The following is a 17,672-nucleotide window of genomic DNA, read 5'->3' on the forward strand; positions in this document are numbered from 1 at the left end:
GGAGCGCGCAGACCGCGGTGTGGATGTACACGTCGGACGCTCTCTGCTGTGGCCATGCGAGGCGGCGCCGTGGCCGGCCAGACTGCGAGGCCCAGAGCCGGGTGAGTCCGATTCCGGCCCTCTCGCTGCCGAGACGGCCCCCTCCTCCTCGCAGGCCCAGCTCCGAGGGTGGAGGAGGTGGTCGCCCGGCCGCTGGCTGCTGGTCGTCTGAAAGAAACCGTGGAAACCCGACGAGGCCAAAGGCGGGCTGCCGTGAGCGTGTCAGGGCAGAAACGGGCAGAAACGGACAGGTCCGGAGGCGCACTGCCCAGAATGCATCTGCACGGGGACAAATAACTGAATCCGGTAGGGGTGACTTTCTGGGGAAAGCAATCAAGCGGAGAGGGGAGGAACGAAAAAAGGAACTGGGCTGTTCCTTCAGAGACACTCCCCAGATGTGAGATGCCATGCCAGGACTAAAGCTATTATTTCAGCCCTCTGAGAGCGCCCTTCCTTTTGAGTTCTCTGACACCGAACACATGCACTACTCTAACATCCTGTGCCGGTTGCAGTTGTTGCTTATGTGGTCACTTTCTTCCTGTCCCCCTGCTCATTCATCTTCTTCAGAAATACTGACGTTTATCACACTTCGTTTATTTTTGACTCTGTAGCACTCGCACATAATGTTACAAAAGGCGCCACACAAAGGGAAGTTCTTTTTTATTGTCCAGGAATATGGCAGTGTTTCTTCAGCCTCACTGTTTCAGCGGTTTTCATTTGGAGCAGAAGATGGCAGGCTTCAACCAGCATCCTGACAGCGCTCTAAAGATAAAAATCAGATTGCTGAAAGCTCACTGTTAAAGAAAAGTGGAAGGTTCATGATTTTGTACATTATGTTCTCAGTACTCCACAGATCTAATACTGCATTTAAGACATTGTAGCAGCCAATTCTGAAGCAGCTCATTCACACTGATGTATCAGGGCTCAGACAATCCCTTACCTGCCCTTCCAGGGTCTGATGTTCAACACGTCAGTGCTTTCTGTGGAGCTCCTTTTGTCTAAGGCAGATTTCTGGAGACTTGGAATCAGGTGGCTCTAAATTCATGTGAACTCTTGTGTTTTTTTTTCAGTTTCGGCAATACTAAAACGCATTAAAACGAAACACATCAGGTGGTGGCCAAACTTATATAAAGGAGGTTTGTTGATTTTGTATCTCCTGCCATGTTGTCAGAGGGAGCCCCTCCATAAACAATTCGCTCATCTTTTCCTTCAGAGGCTGGTAGATCTTAATAATAAAGTGTCTTTTCAACTGAAGTGAACTCTGACGTTTGACACCTGTCCAGTATTACCTAAAAGAGGCGTCCAAACATAGGGAGCCTATCTGCAACTGTTCTGAGCTCTGACATGGCGCAGGGGACACCGTAAGCGAGGTCACGGATATAGGACCTGGAACTACTAGCTCTGCTCATTGCTCCTAGTCAGCATGCATCCCATTTTCAGCTGGTATATGCATGACGCTCACACATTCCCAAGTGCCCTCGCTGCACTTTTCACAGGGACAGGGCTGGATCGCAGCATGCCCGAGAACTGTGCACAGCTGTTTACACAAAACCCCGACAGTCTGTGCACTCAGCGGCTGCAGAATCAGGCCTCTACAGAGTGCGTGCTTGTACTCCCAGCAGCTCTTCTGTGGGGTCAAGGAAATGCTCTTTGTCTGGCACCACATCATGTTAAAGGTTATTCTCCACCCCGACACACACACACACAGCCAGAGACTGGCTTTTATTCCTTTTATTCTTTTATTCGGCACCGTGAGCTTGGTTTTGAGTGTCATTTCCGATACAGCACTCGAAGCCATAAACTTTTCTTTTAATTACTTCTCTGTACAGCCTCCCCACCACCACCACCACCCCTCCCCTCCTTCACTGCAACACACACATGCCAGCACAACACTTGAAAAGCATTAAGCAGCAGCTGGAAGATGTCTGTGCTGTTTACAGTATATGTCAAGCTATGGCAGTCAATCCTTCGCAGAAACATGTTCAAATGGAACATGTCAGTGACAGACATGGCCTGGATCTGTCTTTGGATGTGGCAGCGGATTGTTATTTCTTTCCTTCTGGTGTTTAGCACGCTCACCTCACTGCACACACACACTCCTCAGTACAGGAGTGCAAGGAAGATCAAATTATTGAAGTGTTGCTTACCTGACACGTTGGTAATGGCTGCAAACATGCTGATCACCAGCTCTGACAAGCCTGAATGACCTCTCTCATCTGGAAATACTGATAATGTAATCTTCAGGGCTTTTCATCTGCTACATCGCACAGGTGAATGTGTCTTTTCCACATTCCCTGAAAAAAATGACTAAAGTGTGCTTCACTGAAAAAAAAAATTAATTGCATCTCAGTCTTACGATGACAGTACTGCCTCATGGCTCTTTGGCCCTGAGGTCAACTGCAGCTTGGGGGTCCCTCTGTGTGGAGTTTGCGTGTTGTTCTCCCTGTGTTTGTATGGGATTCATCCAGATGCTCTGGTTTCCTCCCACCTTCCAGGACGGGACAGTTTTGATTGGCTGGCATGAGTTGCTCTTTTCTCCAAGTAGAAAGGAGCCCTGTGAGAGTCTCTCTCCAGGGCAAGAGCTGTCCCAAGTTCCTGATACCACTAACCGTCCCTGTACACATCAGCGTAGAATCCACATTGCCCCCCCTCCCTAATCCTAACCATCACTGAAACCTGGGGCCTCACCAGCACAAACACCTTTCTGACGATGGACGGGAGGGAAAAATTGCCTCTTGATGATTTTGCACAATTACAGGTTTTCCATTGCTTCCAGGGCAAAAAGCTTCAGAATCTGTCAATTACTGTTTAAGCGGAGGGCATCTGGGTGCAGAACTGGTTGTTATGCTATAATTGTGTTATGTCACAATGGTGCAGTGCCCCTGTTCCTCCCTTTTGTGACACTGGGAGCTGTTGTTTTATCCAAAAAAAGAAACAATACTTCTATACGCACATCAGCAAGTGTGGAGCGAAGGCAGATGTTCAGGAAGCTGATTTGTCCCCAAGGCTTCTCTTCCACAAGGTTAAGCTGAGCTGTGAGTTTAAAAGGGTAGAGTCCTGCCGTTCGATTCTCAGGACCCCCACAGCGCCAGGCTGCTGCCCGAAGATGACCAGGTAGAGGACAGTGTAGAGGGTGTAGATGCCTTCATCCCAGCTGCTGTTCTCTGGGCAGGTGCTGTTGCAGGTGACGTTGCTTCCTCGGCACACGGCGGCTGCTGTCGGGGGAGTCATTCTGACTTCGCCGCTTCATTTACTGAGGATGTCTCCTCCAGAAATAAGACTCGAGGCCAGCGGGGGTCTGAAACTGAATAGCGAGGAAGTCAAGCTTAAACAAAGCCTTAACTGAAGCAAGTTGTCTGATTGGAAAATTTGCAAGTTACTTATTCAACGCAGTGTTTGAAAGGCAAGCTCCAACTGGTCCAGGAACAGAACAAAGCTAGAGAGTTCTATAAAGTGTATAATATTGTATTATCATGTTGATTGAGTGTTCAGTGATTTAATTTCTTGCTCGAGTGGAGCAAACAGCAGCAGGTGTGGCTTCCCCGCAGCAGGGCTGGGAGGTCCTGGTCCAGTGAGGATGTGTTTGGACTGGAGAGAGGGAGGGCACATCGAGAGACCGTAAAACAGGAGCTCAGCAAGATGATGGAGAGGCTGCCTTACAGCACAAGACAGGAGAATGAAAAGTCAGCAAGGCTGCTGCGGTCTCCATAATGGGGATCTTTGTTTACCACAGCGTGACTAATGGACTGGGCAGCCGTGGCCTGGAGGGGCTGGGGGCATCGGCTGACCCACAGCGTCCCCTCTAGCGAGCGAGAGACTCAACAGCCTTCCTGACTGCAGCCCCACACTCCAGCCCGGACACACAGAGGGGCGTGTGTGACCTACTGTACACTCAAAACACATCTCTGGAGTGATCTCGCCTAGCTGTAGCTCTTACATGAAATCGATTATTGCATTTCAAACATACCCCTAAGCCATTAATTAGCTTTGATCAGAATTGTTTACAAGGGCTTTTACACTTTTTGGCATTTGTCTGCAATAGCTGGAGCATCAGATCATTTGTAAATTTATATAAAGTATATATGTATTACTTACACAGACGGGGAACAGATACACAGGTGTCTATGGGTGATCTTTGCATGCCCCTAAAGCATTCCCTTTCTCTTTCAACCTCAGAGCTTGCGGATAGAATGGGACAATGGCACACCAGTGTGATTCACCTCCTGTTTATTTCAACACTGTTGTTTGTTATTGTCTGAAAAGCCCACAACCCACCTATTACCAGTGCAGACATTGGCCCAGCAGCAGAGGACTGCCTTGTCTAGTTAGGGCCCAGTAATGACACGGTTTGTGTTGTGTGCGTGTGTCCCAGCAGTTAATGAGGTTGTGCTGTGACTTGTGATTTATGGTGTTTTAGCAGGGTGGCCCTGTTGCTGGCTGGTGTCCGTGTGAGTGTAACTTTCTCTGCCCCCCCTCCTCGGGAAGATAAGGACTCCCTACCATTGGTTTGCAGTGGGGGGGGGGAGGGGTCTTTACAATCTGTTCCAAGGGTGTTTGCATCTGGATTCAGATGAGTAATGTGGGAATATTTATGGAGTGTTCAAAGCTTCTGCTGAGCTCTTCCGAAAACATACAGAAGCACCAGACATAACAGACACATCTGTGAAATCTGCATTTACACAGAACACTTTAATCACTTTCAATAGATGCACTGATGGCCACAGAGAAGCAAGGCACACATGCATGTAAGCTGCATTGTCCACAGAAGCGTGCCATTCTGAGTTTATGACAGGTAGAGATCAAAGACAGTGGCAAGTCTGCTACATTATGGCATGAGTTGTTAAAGTGATAATAGATGCCTACTGTACATAGTGTAGGTCATCTCAGGCATTTATTAACTTCAATGCTAAGAGAATTAGTATTGACAAGGTGGATCTGGAAGGGGCAGAGAAGTGTACTTCAAAATAGATTGTCTGCTTTATATAATGTACAGCTAGGGGACTTTCAAAACAATACATCCATTAAAGCCAACCAAAAGACTGGCTAAGCAACTGATTGTACTAACATATTTTATAAGCTTTTTAACTAACTGGATAATGGAATTTAGAGCAAATTCTTATTGCCAATCACACCCAGCAGTGTACCCATTTATACTGCTAGGCATTTAACTGGCACAATCTGAGTGCAATGTTGTCCCACGCTCAAGGGATTAAAACTCACGGCCTTCTAGTTAAAAGTCCAGAGCACTGACCACTCCTTTACAAAACAGAAAAGCCCACAACCCACCTGTTAGTAGTGCAGAGAGATTAGCCCAGCTGCGGCGGACTGCCTTGTCTTGTTAGGGCCCAGTAGTGATTCGGTCTCTGTTTTTGTGTGTGTGTCCAAGCAGTTTTGTAAAAGCAACAGGAGAATTTGCTCCACTGGTACAAGGAGCAATGGGTTTGGGCCCCAAAAAAAAAGATATTCCCAGAGCATCTGTTAATCTTCACCTTTTTTCCATTTGAACATGGGAACAAGGAATTAGCTGCTTGTGCTTGACATTGCAGGAGACACCCTGTCTGTTTCCGGTATGACCATCGAGAGGCAGGGACAGAGGGCTCCTGCACGCTACTGCCTGCGACAGAGGCTCTGGAGCAGCTGGAAGAGAGCAGGGATCGCAGCAGAATGCCCTTGTCTGTGCTCGGGCAAGGAGTTAACAGCTGCAAACGGTGCCGGGCTTCATTAAATGCGGGGCTGGGATTAAATGAAGTTGTAGTCAATTAGAGAGATAAGAGGAAAGAGGAAACGCCTCTGCGGGACTTATCTTCCCACTTGGTTTAGCCGTCTAGACCCAGCCCTCTCTCAGCTCACAGCCTGGACACAACCACACTCAGCTGCATCACCCAGCTGCTCCAGATCAATCTCTCTATCGTATCTGCCATCCCTTTTCTTACCTGCCCTGCTCTCTCAGATTGTCTATCCTGGTTAGATCGCCATCTCAAGCAAACGCACACACACAGAGAAAAATCCGAGCACGGGGAGCGTGGAGGTGAGGGGAGGAGATCACTGCTTGTGAAACAAATCTGCTCTTGAACGGGTCAGGCCAGCCTTCAAGCCGGCCTGGGGTTTTATTTTTATTTTTTTTTTCATTTTCAAAACGCGCAACGGGCAGGAGACGTGAGGCCAAAGGGAGTCTGCAGCGAGGTGAGGGGACGTGAGAGAAAACACCAGTTTTGTGTCGGTTTGGAGAACCCAGCCAGCCCTGGGAGAGGGAGGCCAGGAGCTGCAGGAGATGACAATTATAGGCAGCCAGAGGGACTGTGGGGCACAGAGGGGCGCCCAAAGTCAGCTTCTCCCATCAGAGGTCAGCGCCGGAAGGGCTCCTCTGCGGCCCGTGCTTGAGGTGTTGGGAATGCAGGATTTCCTGCGTGCTCCGGAGCTACTGTAGGGGAGATGAAACGCTCAGCGCAGCCCAAGGACATCCCCTCTGTCAGAGCAGCTCTCCCGCGCACTTCACCGAGCCTCACCGAGGGCTGGCCGGCCTCTCCACAGACACGCCGGGGGGAGGCTATATTTAGGACACCGCCGAGACGCAGGAGCTGTAACAGTGCCGCGACGGTCAGGAAGAAAAGGAAGAAGTAGAAGGGTTACCCCACCATGACAGAACATGACAAAGTGCTTCAATCTGCTCAGCAGCAGAAGGGTGAACCTTCTTCTGTCTGACCCAGGACAACAGGAAGCCCAGCAGCCCCAGCAGAAAGAGAGAGAGGGGGGGAGGGAGGGAAGACAGAGAGAGAAAGGGAAGGAGAGACAGCAAGAAGAAACAAGGGAAATATTCGGCAAATCCTGCTGAGAAGGATCGGTACAGAGGTACTGTATCTTAGAATAAAGAAGTGGCTGAGCAGAATTTTGTTTGGGGCTTTTAATTATGACTGACTTCCTTTCCTTTACTTCCTCATCCCACTTCCTTTTTAGTGGGATGGAATATTGTATACAGTCAGGTCTACAGCAAGAACTCTTACAGCTCCTGTTAGCGTCCATACTGGGGACAGGGGCTACAGGGTCTGCCCCCCGAAAAATCAACACCTTCAAGTTTTCAACATTTGAAACCTTAAAACTGAGCTTCCAAATCAGGTACTTCATCGGTGGAAGTGAAATTCGTCTTTCAGACGCCCCTCTGTATTTTTATATAACGCTCTATTTAAAAGAAATATTAATTTTCAGATATGGCATGCGCAATATGTTTGGGTTTATAAGCAAGACATTTTAAAACATAAATGATGACGGGTTAATCTAACAATATGCTGTGTGTGTTTGTGTGCATACTGTACGATTTTTTTTTTAATGGTTTGGAATAAAAAAAAAACCGTATCCTCTCCTTACAAGTCCTGCGTCGGGTAGCAGGTGCTGTCATCTGGCTGTTCGCCTAAATCGACAAGGCTGGAGCGTTTATAAAGAAATGAACAAAAGCCACGATAAAACAATGGCATTTCGTCTGAGGCAGCACCTCTGACATTTCTGGATAAATAACAGAAATTCCGGAGTCACGGGGTGGGTCTAGCCAGGGTGAATAAATACCATTCTGTTGGTTTTAAACGGATTAGGGATTTTTGGTCCATCGTCGTGAACACTCGACACGGTGTTTCGGGGGAGACACTCGGTGTGGCTTGGAGAACGCTATTCGAAAGCGCCCCGATTTCCTCACCATTACCCCCCTAGAGTTAACCAATGACAGGCATATCCTACAGACTGACACCCCCGCCCCCCCCTCCCTGTTCGGCGCTGGACGTGTTATTGTCCAGTTTCCTGTGCTCAGTCTCCAGCCCCTACAGCGAGCAGCGCGACAGCACGCCGTCACACACGGAGACTCACGGTGTCCGTGCCGTGTAGCTCAGCTTTTCCCTCCCCCCTCCACCCCCCCCAACTTCCATCTCCGCTCCGTGCCAAAGAAACAAGAGACTCGGACCAGCAGTGCAGCAGGCGATTCGGGGTATTAACATTCGCGTATCCTTGTCAACTGGAATCTCACGTCTGTTTTTCCCCTCTATTTCTCTCCGTGGACGCTCCGTCTTGAGCTAACGTGAAAATCAGAATGAACTGAAGCTGATCCTTGTAGCTGTTTTTTTTTTAGAATGGTTTTATTTCCAAATGGGGAAGCTTTCCGCGCTTGCATCGTCCGAATGTGCCGGTTTCTCGCAGCTGACGGCTTAACCCAGAGTGATGGAACCCGGGGGTAACTGAGCGGAACGGCGGGGGTGAGTTCAATACAGCTTCGGTCTCTGCTGATCAACGGGAAGGCGCTGTAGAAAGAGTACGATCGTTGTTAACGGAATCGAGGATTGTAGCACGCAGATATGTAACATGTTACAATCAAGTAACAGCGGTAATCTCTGCAAGAATAATAATTTAGAATACTTCCCCGATTATTATTATTATTATTATTATTATTATTATTATTATAAATGATTGACTACAATCTGTTTTGATTGCATGTATGTGGCATTACTAATGAATACCAAAGAGACACCCACTGTACTTTATAATGTCCCGGCTGTTGTGATCTGAAACTCATTCATTATTTGGACTTTACAACCTGAGATATTCGTGCAGAAACGGGCACAGCAGAGCAGGGAGAGGGTTTTCGACCGATCGCATGGGAACAATGAACCGGCGGCGCACAGATAGTGACTGCAGCTCCTTACAGGCGGGTATCGGGGTCTCGGGCTGGGCGGTCTCCCCGTGACTGACTCGGGGGCGCGGAGCCTTGTGGAATGAAAGAGCAGGACAGCTGGAGTCTGTTTTTCGGAGCAGGTTTCGCAGAGCCCGGAGCTGCGGTTATAAAACATGTACCTCATGTACAGTAAATCCGTATGTTGGTCCTCCTTGCTACACTCCTTGTAACACTGTCTGAAACACGTGCAAGTGTTACTTAGGACAGGAGAGAAGCCTTTGATCCGTGACACATCCCCCACAGCCATGTTAACTGCTGTGTGCACATGTGTCTGTAATACACTTCACAAGCGGCCTTCTGCCCCCACGGCCTCCCTCCTTCGCTCCTTCCTCTCTCTGGCCAGCCCTGCCAGTCCACAGTACACCGTGGGTACCAGCCGGCTGTACACAAATCAGTGCCCCCTCTGCCGGCAACTGTTTGGGGTCCGACCGGCCCAGAGGGCCTCCCACATGTTAGCACATCCGGACGCTGGGCAGGAGAGACGTGGGCTGGGGACGGTGTTTTTCTGGGACCCTACAGTATGCAGTAATGAACCCACAGAGCCGTGCTGCTGGTCTCCCTGGGCCAAAGAAAAGAGCCACATGTGCTGTACTAAACTACAACTGAGGGCCCCCCTGGTCAGTACGCTGCCGAAGAACAAGACTTTTGAACCAGCTGACGGTGCAGGCAGATCAGGGGGCTTGATAAAGCGTCTACCAATCAATTAATCATTATTTTGCACAGGACCCTGTTTGAAAGCTAACTAGGACAGTTTTAAGATCACGCAGAACTTATCCCGGTGGCCTTTTATCTATGAATTGCAGAGCAAAGGTTTCCTCTGGGCTTACATTTTCTTCAGCGCAGGTTACTGCTGCAACTTAAATAAATGCAAAAGGAAAGGCAGAGATCTGCAGGTCTATAGGCTCGTATCGGGAAGACCACAATGGTGTAGTAGCAGTTGGAAACCCAGTCATTGAAAGTCTGTGAAGCTTGGACTCCCAACACAGATCACTGCTGTTGCTGGCTGGGACCCCTAGCATGTGGCTCCTGTTGGTGACAGGGAGCAGCCACTCATAGGAGGAAGTGGGACTGTGGCTTCAGATTTGTTCTTATTACCACTGGCGAGCCTGATTGTACCCCCCCCCCCCCCACACACACACACACACACACACCCTCAGTCCAATCCTGACCCACCTGATGGGTCAGCCTTGTCGGATTTACTGTTAATATTTACCAGGCCTGAACTGTTTTCCTCGCTGGTGCAGGCTGAATCAAGAGTTGCCGCTTAATTAAAGCTTCAACTTTTATTCTGTAAGAAAAGACGAGGAGCCAGTAACAGAACCAATTAAGCTAGGAAACAAAACCCAGAGGGCCATGTGCCTGTCCAGAGACATGGCAGACATGGCGGAGAAGGAAAAACACTTCCTATTCCCATGGTCTGCTTTGGCTTATTCGCAGATTTTTTTGTGTGTGTGCAGGACTGACGGGAAACTGCAGCACTCAGGTCCACAGCCGTCACCCCATTAACAAAGTGGGTCAGCACTAATCCGCATGTCCCGTAGAAGAAACAAAAGCAGGGGTTCAGATCCCTCCAGTCCCTCACTCTCTCGCCATGCGATGCTTGATGATGCTTGACTGCAGCAGTCGCCCCCTCGTCTGCTCGTTAGCTGCGGGTCTTTCCAGCACCCCTGCGCGCTGGAGCAGTTTTCCACAGCTCTGGAGTGTGACTGAGAGAGACAGACCCCAGGCCCCTCTGGGGGCTTTGAAGTCGCTGCGGGAGGGGGGCCTGTTGCTGCTGTCGGACCCACTCTCGTGCGACTGGAGGTGGGAGGTGAGACAGTTACAGTTTGACACTGGCCTTTGATAAGACCTTGAGAGGAAAGACAAGCCAGCTCACAGGCCAGCCAGGGAGCAAGTGGAAAGCTGCCCAACAGAGTCAGCATGTTGGAAGTAGCCTTTCGTAAGAGAGCATTACAGTAAGCACATTGTGTGAAGCCTGTGGCGCTCAGTAATGGACCAGGAACATTATTCACAGCTGCCTGAATGTGAGTAAGCTGTGCCACCCCCTTCCCCCCAAAAAAGCTACCAGGGCAGCTGAGTGTACATTCTGGCATGGCACTGGTGAGTGAGGCTATAATGGATGTTGAGAACGGATTCTCCTACAGTCAAAATAAAGTGTGGTCTTTTAATCGTCTGGAAAGAAAGGCTCTTAGAAATACTGGTAGAAGTATTGAGTACCTGAGGATTCGTGGCACATTAAACAAGGTTTCAGGTTGCCAATCTTGTAAATTTTACTAAAAGAAATATTTATTTTTGCTGAAAGAAGAGAGTGGCTTTCCAGTTCCTTTCTTGGTTATTTGTGATCTGGAACAGTGTTTTTCAGCCTCTTGTGTTGCGTGTTTTTGAGCATCAGATACATACTGTAGATGTTTTTTTTTAATCAAGCCCCGGGGATTGAGCAACAATGGCAGGAGTGCTACTCCATTTACAGCTCTGTGAGCGCCTGTAGGTTGTTAGGTGATTAGCTAACTCCAGATGCTTCGGAACAAGGCTAAGATCAGTGGGGAGTAACTTTTAACACAGAAATAACATAACTCCAGCGGTTTACAGAACAGGTTTAGAGGGCTGTACAGTTTAAAAAAAATCACTTCTTCACATGCTCGCACACTCACTCTTTGACTTGCATAAATGAAAATAAAAACACACTCACAAGTGAAAACATGTGCACAGACACATTCGATCCCCACATGCACGCACACTCCCAGAGAACGCCATGCACTGTGCCGTGTGGCCCGTGTGAAAGCATTTCAACCAGAGCCAGAGCAGAGGCAGCACAGCTGTTATGTTTAAAGACTAATGTCTGGGGAACACGGCCGGGCTTTTTTTTTTGTTCGGCACGAAGGGGGAACGGATTAGTTCAAGTCATCTGATCTGGGTGAGGCACCGCAACTTCAAATAATCCCCTTGCCCTTCAGGACAGAGAGGCTGGTGGGAAGGAGGGGGGGGTCAAGACTAGGAGACTGTCTGCTTCCCCTCCACTGAGAGACCTCTACTTCCTGCCCAAACCAGGCCATTCCTTTTGTTATTCCTGTTGTTTGCAGAGTCTTCCCAGCTCTCTTGATTGGATGTAATTATTTAATTACTTGGTCATGGTTCACTGCTGTTCTTATCAATATCTATTCTCAGCAGCACGTTTAATATAGTCGGAAATAAAAGAGGAGATTGGAGACAGTCCTGTAGCATCTGTCTTAGTGCATCATCTTTGTGGAAAGTGTTTTTTTCAGTCCTAGTGTATATGTATTCTTCTTTTTCTGAGTTTTGTTTGAAGTGCAGCATAAAAGATGGCCACAGCGCAATTCATGCTTTCTGTATAAATACACAGAACAATTCAGGCTCTAATGTGGAGGTGGCCCTGACAGTCTGATGGGTTACAGGGTTGTCTCCACTGCAGACTGTGGTCTCAGTCAGCCCCTGGGCAGAGGGCCAGGTTACCAGCTCCGCGTACACACACTGGCGGTTGCTATAAAGCGGAAATAGAGCGGATTCTGAGAACTCGGCCCAACAAGCACAAGGACCTGCTGCCGAAGGTCGCACTTGCGACAGGCACACGTGGCTTCGCAGGGGTATATCCACACCCAGCCAGGGCAGAGGCAGGGGCACATGCAGGAGCTCATCGGCAAGTGCTGGGGAAAAAGGCTTCTTGTAGCTTATTTCACTAGGTATAACAACACCCAAGAAGTAAGTGCACAGAAAGGATTATGGAGTGTTGAGTCATGATTTGGCTGAAGCCGCGTGGCTGAGGGCTGACCTCCTGGCCAGAGGACTAGGAGGCTGGGACCCCCCTGCAGAGAGAGCAGTGACCAAGGGGCCGCTGCAGAGGTGGAGATGGGGTGGAGTTGGGATGCAAAGGAGAGAAGGGGATCACGTACAGTATTTGTGGTGTTTTAGGAGAGGAAATGATGTGAGGAGTGATTGATAATTACTGACTGCCAAGTCTGATTGAAGTTGGTTGTTGTCTAAGAGCCCGCAATGCACGCCGTATTTTGATTTTATTTTGCAAGCTCTCTGAAACCAGCTGCTTCCGGCATGAAATGAGAAAATCGATGGGAGAAACATTATTGCAAAAACTGAAAGGCTGATCTATGTAACATCCGGCAGGCGGGTGGAGTGTTGCAAACGCACAGGAGCCGTGGGCCCTCTCGGTGGTTTCTGAGAGCAGCAGCCCGTCAGCACAGGCAAATGACCCGGCCTGTGCTGACGTGCTGACCTCAGCCCTGCTTCTTCCCTGTGCTCCGCAGGATACAGGCGTGACTCGGGCCCCGCGGGACTTCACAGGAGAGAAGCGGGCTGCCTGCGCGCTCCTGGTCCAGAAGGGGGTCCTCGCTGCTCGGGCTGCACACACGATGGGCTGGAGGAGGAGGGTCCCTGTGCTGCCTTACTGACCGCCAGGGCTCCCCCAAAGCTCAGCCCAGCCCGCAGCCCCCTGCGATGGCCAGCCTTGCCCTGAACGAGAGCGGAGGCGACCGGCCGGAAGACTGCGCCATCGACGACTCCTTCAAGTACAGCCTGTACGGCGCCGTGTACAGCGTGGTGTTCATCCTGGGGCTGATCACCAACTGCGCCTCGCTCTTCGTCTTCTGCTTCCGGATGAAGCTGCGCAACGAGACGACGCTCTTCATGACCAACCTGGCCGTGTCCGACCTCCTCTTCGTCTTCACTCTGCCCTTCAAGATCTTCTACAACCTCAACCGCCACTGGCCCTTCGGGGACGGGCTGTGCAAAGTCTCCGGCACGGCGTTCCTCACCAACATTTACGGCAGCATGCTGTTCCTCACCTGCATCAGCGTGGACCGCTTCCTGGCCATCGTCTACCCGTTCCGCTCACGGGCCGTCAGGACCCGGCGCAACGCGGGGATCATGTGCGCGGGGGTGTGGCTGCTGGTCCTGGGGGGCGGGATCTCTGTCTCCTTCTTCTCCACCACCAACGTGTCGAACTCCAGCACCACCTGCTTCGAAGGCTTCTCCAAGAAAACCTGGAGGACCTACCTGTCCAAGATCACCATCTTCATCGAGCTGGTGGGCTTCCTCATCCCCCTACTGCTCAACCTGGGCTGCTCCTCCATGGTCCTGCGGACGCTGCGCAAGCCGGCCACTCTCTGCCAGATCGGCACCAACAAGGAGCGAGTGCTGAGGATGATCGTGGTGCACGTGGCCATTTTCGTGGTCTGCTTCGTGCCCTACAACTCGGTCCTCTTCCTTTACGCCATGGTGCGGTCCCAGGCGCTGGCCAGCTGCTGGCTGGAGCGGTTCGCCCGCACCTTGTACCCCATCACCCTCTGCATCGCCACGCTGAACTGCTGCTTCGACCCCTTCGTCTACTACTTCACCTCCGAGTCCTTCCAGAAGTCCCTGAGCACGGGGAAGACGCCGGCGAAAAATGATGGCACGCTTAAGAGCGAGCAGCCCCTGTCCATCAAGGGCAGCCCCCCCAGCACCACGAAGGGAGGGAGCGGGGACGAGCACAGGACAGCCTGCAATGGCAGGGAGCTCCTGTCCGAATCCCAGTTCTGACTGAGGTCGCCTGGAGGAGGTGGCTGGGGAGGGCAAGGGGTACAGCTGTGTTGCTGGGAATCTGATTAAGGTTTCACATCAGCAAATTTTTTTTTCCCTGCTGGAATGCACCACACAAAAAATTGCCTTTTGATACTGCCTTTGGGAATCCGTAGCCGAGTGGTCTGTAGCACAAGCAGAGTCCAGGTCGTGTCCACAGGGCTTGGTTCCTGTCAGGAAGCTGAAGGTGTTGGTGGAATGATTGCTCTAGTGGAACTATCAGAGGTCCTGGTTGTTTTTGCACTGGTGTATTTTTATGTTTATCCAAACGACATGTTATTTCCACAAATGACATCTTTCTAAAAGCCTCGGAAGAAGTCAAAACTTCTGTGGGATCTTTCGGAGATTTTGTTTGACAATATGTGAAACTCGGCTTGATTAACTTCCAGGGAGTCTGCATTGGAGAAAGGGAAGGTATTCCATCAAGCAAACGGAATCTCTCAGGAGCCTTTTGAGACCAAAATATTCAATACATTTTTGAATAACACATCTTCCAGATGCCATACATTTCTTTGTAGGTGTTTGCCAAACGGTGAGAACACTTTTCTCAGCCACTGGATGAATAAATTATGGAATAGAGTGAACTGCATATCTGTGCTCATGCTCTATATCTGCTGTTGCACTGTTCTCCAAACACACTGCCCTGCTGTGTACTGTAAATAAGCCTTTAGATAGACGTTCTTATCAAAAATGCACAAATCAACAGTCTCATCAAGTTCACATGCATCACCCCAGCAGCTCCACTGAAAAACACAGGATGTCTGAAGATTCCTGCTGGGCAGATATTGTCTCCACATCTGAAAATCTTTCCACACTTTGATTGACAATAGACAATGTAAAACCGATGCGTTTATGAGGTTTGTGTGAACTGGGAAAGAAACGACAGCCCCTGTGAGCAAATGAGGCAGCAAGAAAAGACTTCAGAGTGCGAACATTCGCAAACACAACAGTATTGTATTGTATGCATAGAGCACTCACCCGGCAAGGAGCATACAGCATAATAAAGGCCAATGCAGTATTATTTTAAAAATATTCATAGTGTACTATACTTTATTGTTTGATTGCATAATTTTCCTTTAAGTGCGACAGGATTGTGACTTTGAAACCTGTTAAACTTCATGTCTGCACATTCCTTCTTTTGCAGTTGTCCATACAGGAAGGTGAATATTTTAACTAACGAAATATTTAAACTAAAACACGCCCTTGCGTGCAGCCTGGAATTACAAGGTGTTATCACTGGTCATCCACTGTACTGGTGGTGGAGACTCATTTTCCGAACATCTGGAGTGGCGCTGCAGCTACTGAGAGAAAAGTGGAAATGGATTTAAGAAATAAAGTAAACAGAAATATGGGGAGATCTGAAACTGCACTGGATAAACTCAATAAAACGGTGGTCATACTTGAAGTCCAGTTCAAGGTTTTTTTAGTCACTGGTTCTACGAGGAGCTGAATTCAGTCAACACTGTGTAAATTACTCTGAGAACAAACAAACTGTACAGTACAAACTGGCAAAGAGCGTCCAGTTATATTTACTGAGAAATAGCGGATTATTTCAAGGACTTTACACATTTATACATGTCTGGGCATTTAATTGTGACAGGTGTTCATTGATAAGTTTTATATAATATTCTTCTTGTACAGAGAGGATAAAACGTTTCTGATATTGGTTTACTAGAAGACCTTGGATGTCTTTAAAAGCTCTAGTCTGTCCTCCAAACATTTTCACCAAGTACTGGATAATAATAGTAGTGCTTCTTCCATGATATGGCAAAGTGAAACTTCGCTGACTAAATCTTTAACAAGGTTAGCAGCAAAGGCTTGTGTTTCTGCGGAAAAAGAGATTGTGGTGGTGCGGGGGAGACGAGATAGATGTCTAGCCTTCTGTTTGAACCCTATGATGCCATCTTAGCAGGGCCTGGCCAAGGGCCTGTACCCCCAAACCCTCCAACACACTATACTGACAGGGACATTAATCCTCCCTGCACACACCCCTGTTAAAAATACTTTCTGAGACACCATCTGGTCTCTGAAAACAATAAGACATTGTGGTTGCCCCCAGATTAATATGCTATAAAAATAATCTGCATTTTTTCCAGTGATCCTTTGGTCATTAAACCACAAGCTGTGGCATGTAAGATTCTGAAACAAAAGACACAGGCTTTCTGGAGGATGTTGCTTTGCCTGTGTGTTGATAACCACCCCTGGCAGACTCGCTCACTCTCACCTGTTTAAAGACAATTCAGATTCTGGCACACAATCTCAGCTCGGAAACATACACGCCAAAAAGTTGTCACACACTTCCTCAAACCATGATAAAAAAAAACAAAACCGTCTTACAACGGATATAATCATTGGCAGATAGCAGAGGGGAACTTCACCTATCCCAGCACTTTGTTGTACAGCAGCCTGGTCCCTGAAATCACACAGAAGCCCGACAACAACACATTTTCTGTTTGAGGAGATTCAGTGTTGTACTGGCTGTAAAATGCTGAAAGGTTTGAGTCACCGTGTGTGCAGTTTTAACTGTGGAGGGACGCGCAGGCCTCCTCAAAAAAAAAAACACAAGCACTTTTTTGTGGAGCTCTAGGTCACAGCAAAGGGCTGTTTTGCTGACTCACACTAACCACATGTTTGGAAGGAGAGGTAATTAAAAAATAACATGTCCTAGAAAAACAAGTGTGTTTATTCGGCGCTATTAAGCAGAGCTTGTGTGTGTGTGTGTAGTCTGTACAGTGCTGTTTCCCCAGTCGGCGTTGGGCTCTGCAGACTCATGGCCTTACACTAACCTGAAGTGGGGGACGTGGGCCTGAAGGAATGGTAAAAAGCCCGTTGGAAAGTAACCTGCTGAATTAACGCTAAGTGGGAAGAACACCCACGTGCGCCATGTACTGGGGTTAGGGCTACATTGTTACTACAAATTTTGAATTAACAATATAATGTTTTTATACATTCTATTGTGGTGGGCTTTTGGGACTGAAGTACTTCCTCATGTCACCAGGAAGTAAACAAATGTAAATGTGCCCCCTTGTCCTAATTTCACTGAATGTCTGCTCTCAGGACTGAGTACTTCCTGTTGTCACCAGGAAGTAAATCGATGTAAGCGCGTCCCCTAGTCCTGATTTGCCTAACAGTGCACTCATCAATAAGGCCTGGGGAGCAATGATCCCAATTCACCCACAGCAACTGTTTTTCACCCGATCATGATTACTGAACTCAGACGGGCGTGAATTTCACAGCCACTTTCTTCAGAGACCAGACACAGGAAGTGACAGAGCTTAGAGCCCCCATTTACTGTACATCACTGACATTTGTCACAGTGACCGCTCCCTGTGGC

The 17,672-nt window shown here is 48.8% G+C and overlaps 1 protein-coding gene across 2 annotated transcripts; it reads left to right on the forward strand.

The window, feature by feature from the left end:
• On the forward strand, positions 1-17,011 carry LOC148828751 (lysophosphatidic acid receptor 4-like). Of its 2 annotated transcripts, none has more exons than XM_088924674.1 (2): positions 1-101; positions 13,027-17,011. In XM_088924674.1, the coding sequence occupies exon 2, from the start codon at positions 13,217-13,219 to the stop codon at positions 14,297-14,299; it is 1,083 nt and encodes a 360-aa protein (XP_088780800.1). In that variant the 5' UTR covers positions 1-101; positions 13,027-13,216; the 3' UTR covers positions 14,300-17,011. The 2 variants fall into 2 exon arrangements, with proteins under 2 accessions (XP_088780800.1, XP_088780799.1); XM_088924673.1 differs by lacking the exon at positions 1-101 and adding an exon at positions 7,859-8,273.
• Positions 17,012-17,672: the final 661 nt, after the last annotated feature.

Source organism: Atractosteus spatula, chromosome 9 (genome assembly GCF_055471065.1).
Source record: "Atractosteus spatula isolate fAtrSpa1 chromosome 9, fAtrSpa1.hap1, whole genome shotgun sequence".
Classification (NCBI taxonomy): Eukaryota; Metazoa; Chordata; class Actinopteri; order Semionotiformes; family Lepisosteidae; genus Atractosteus; species Atractosteus spatula.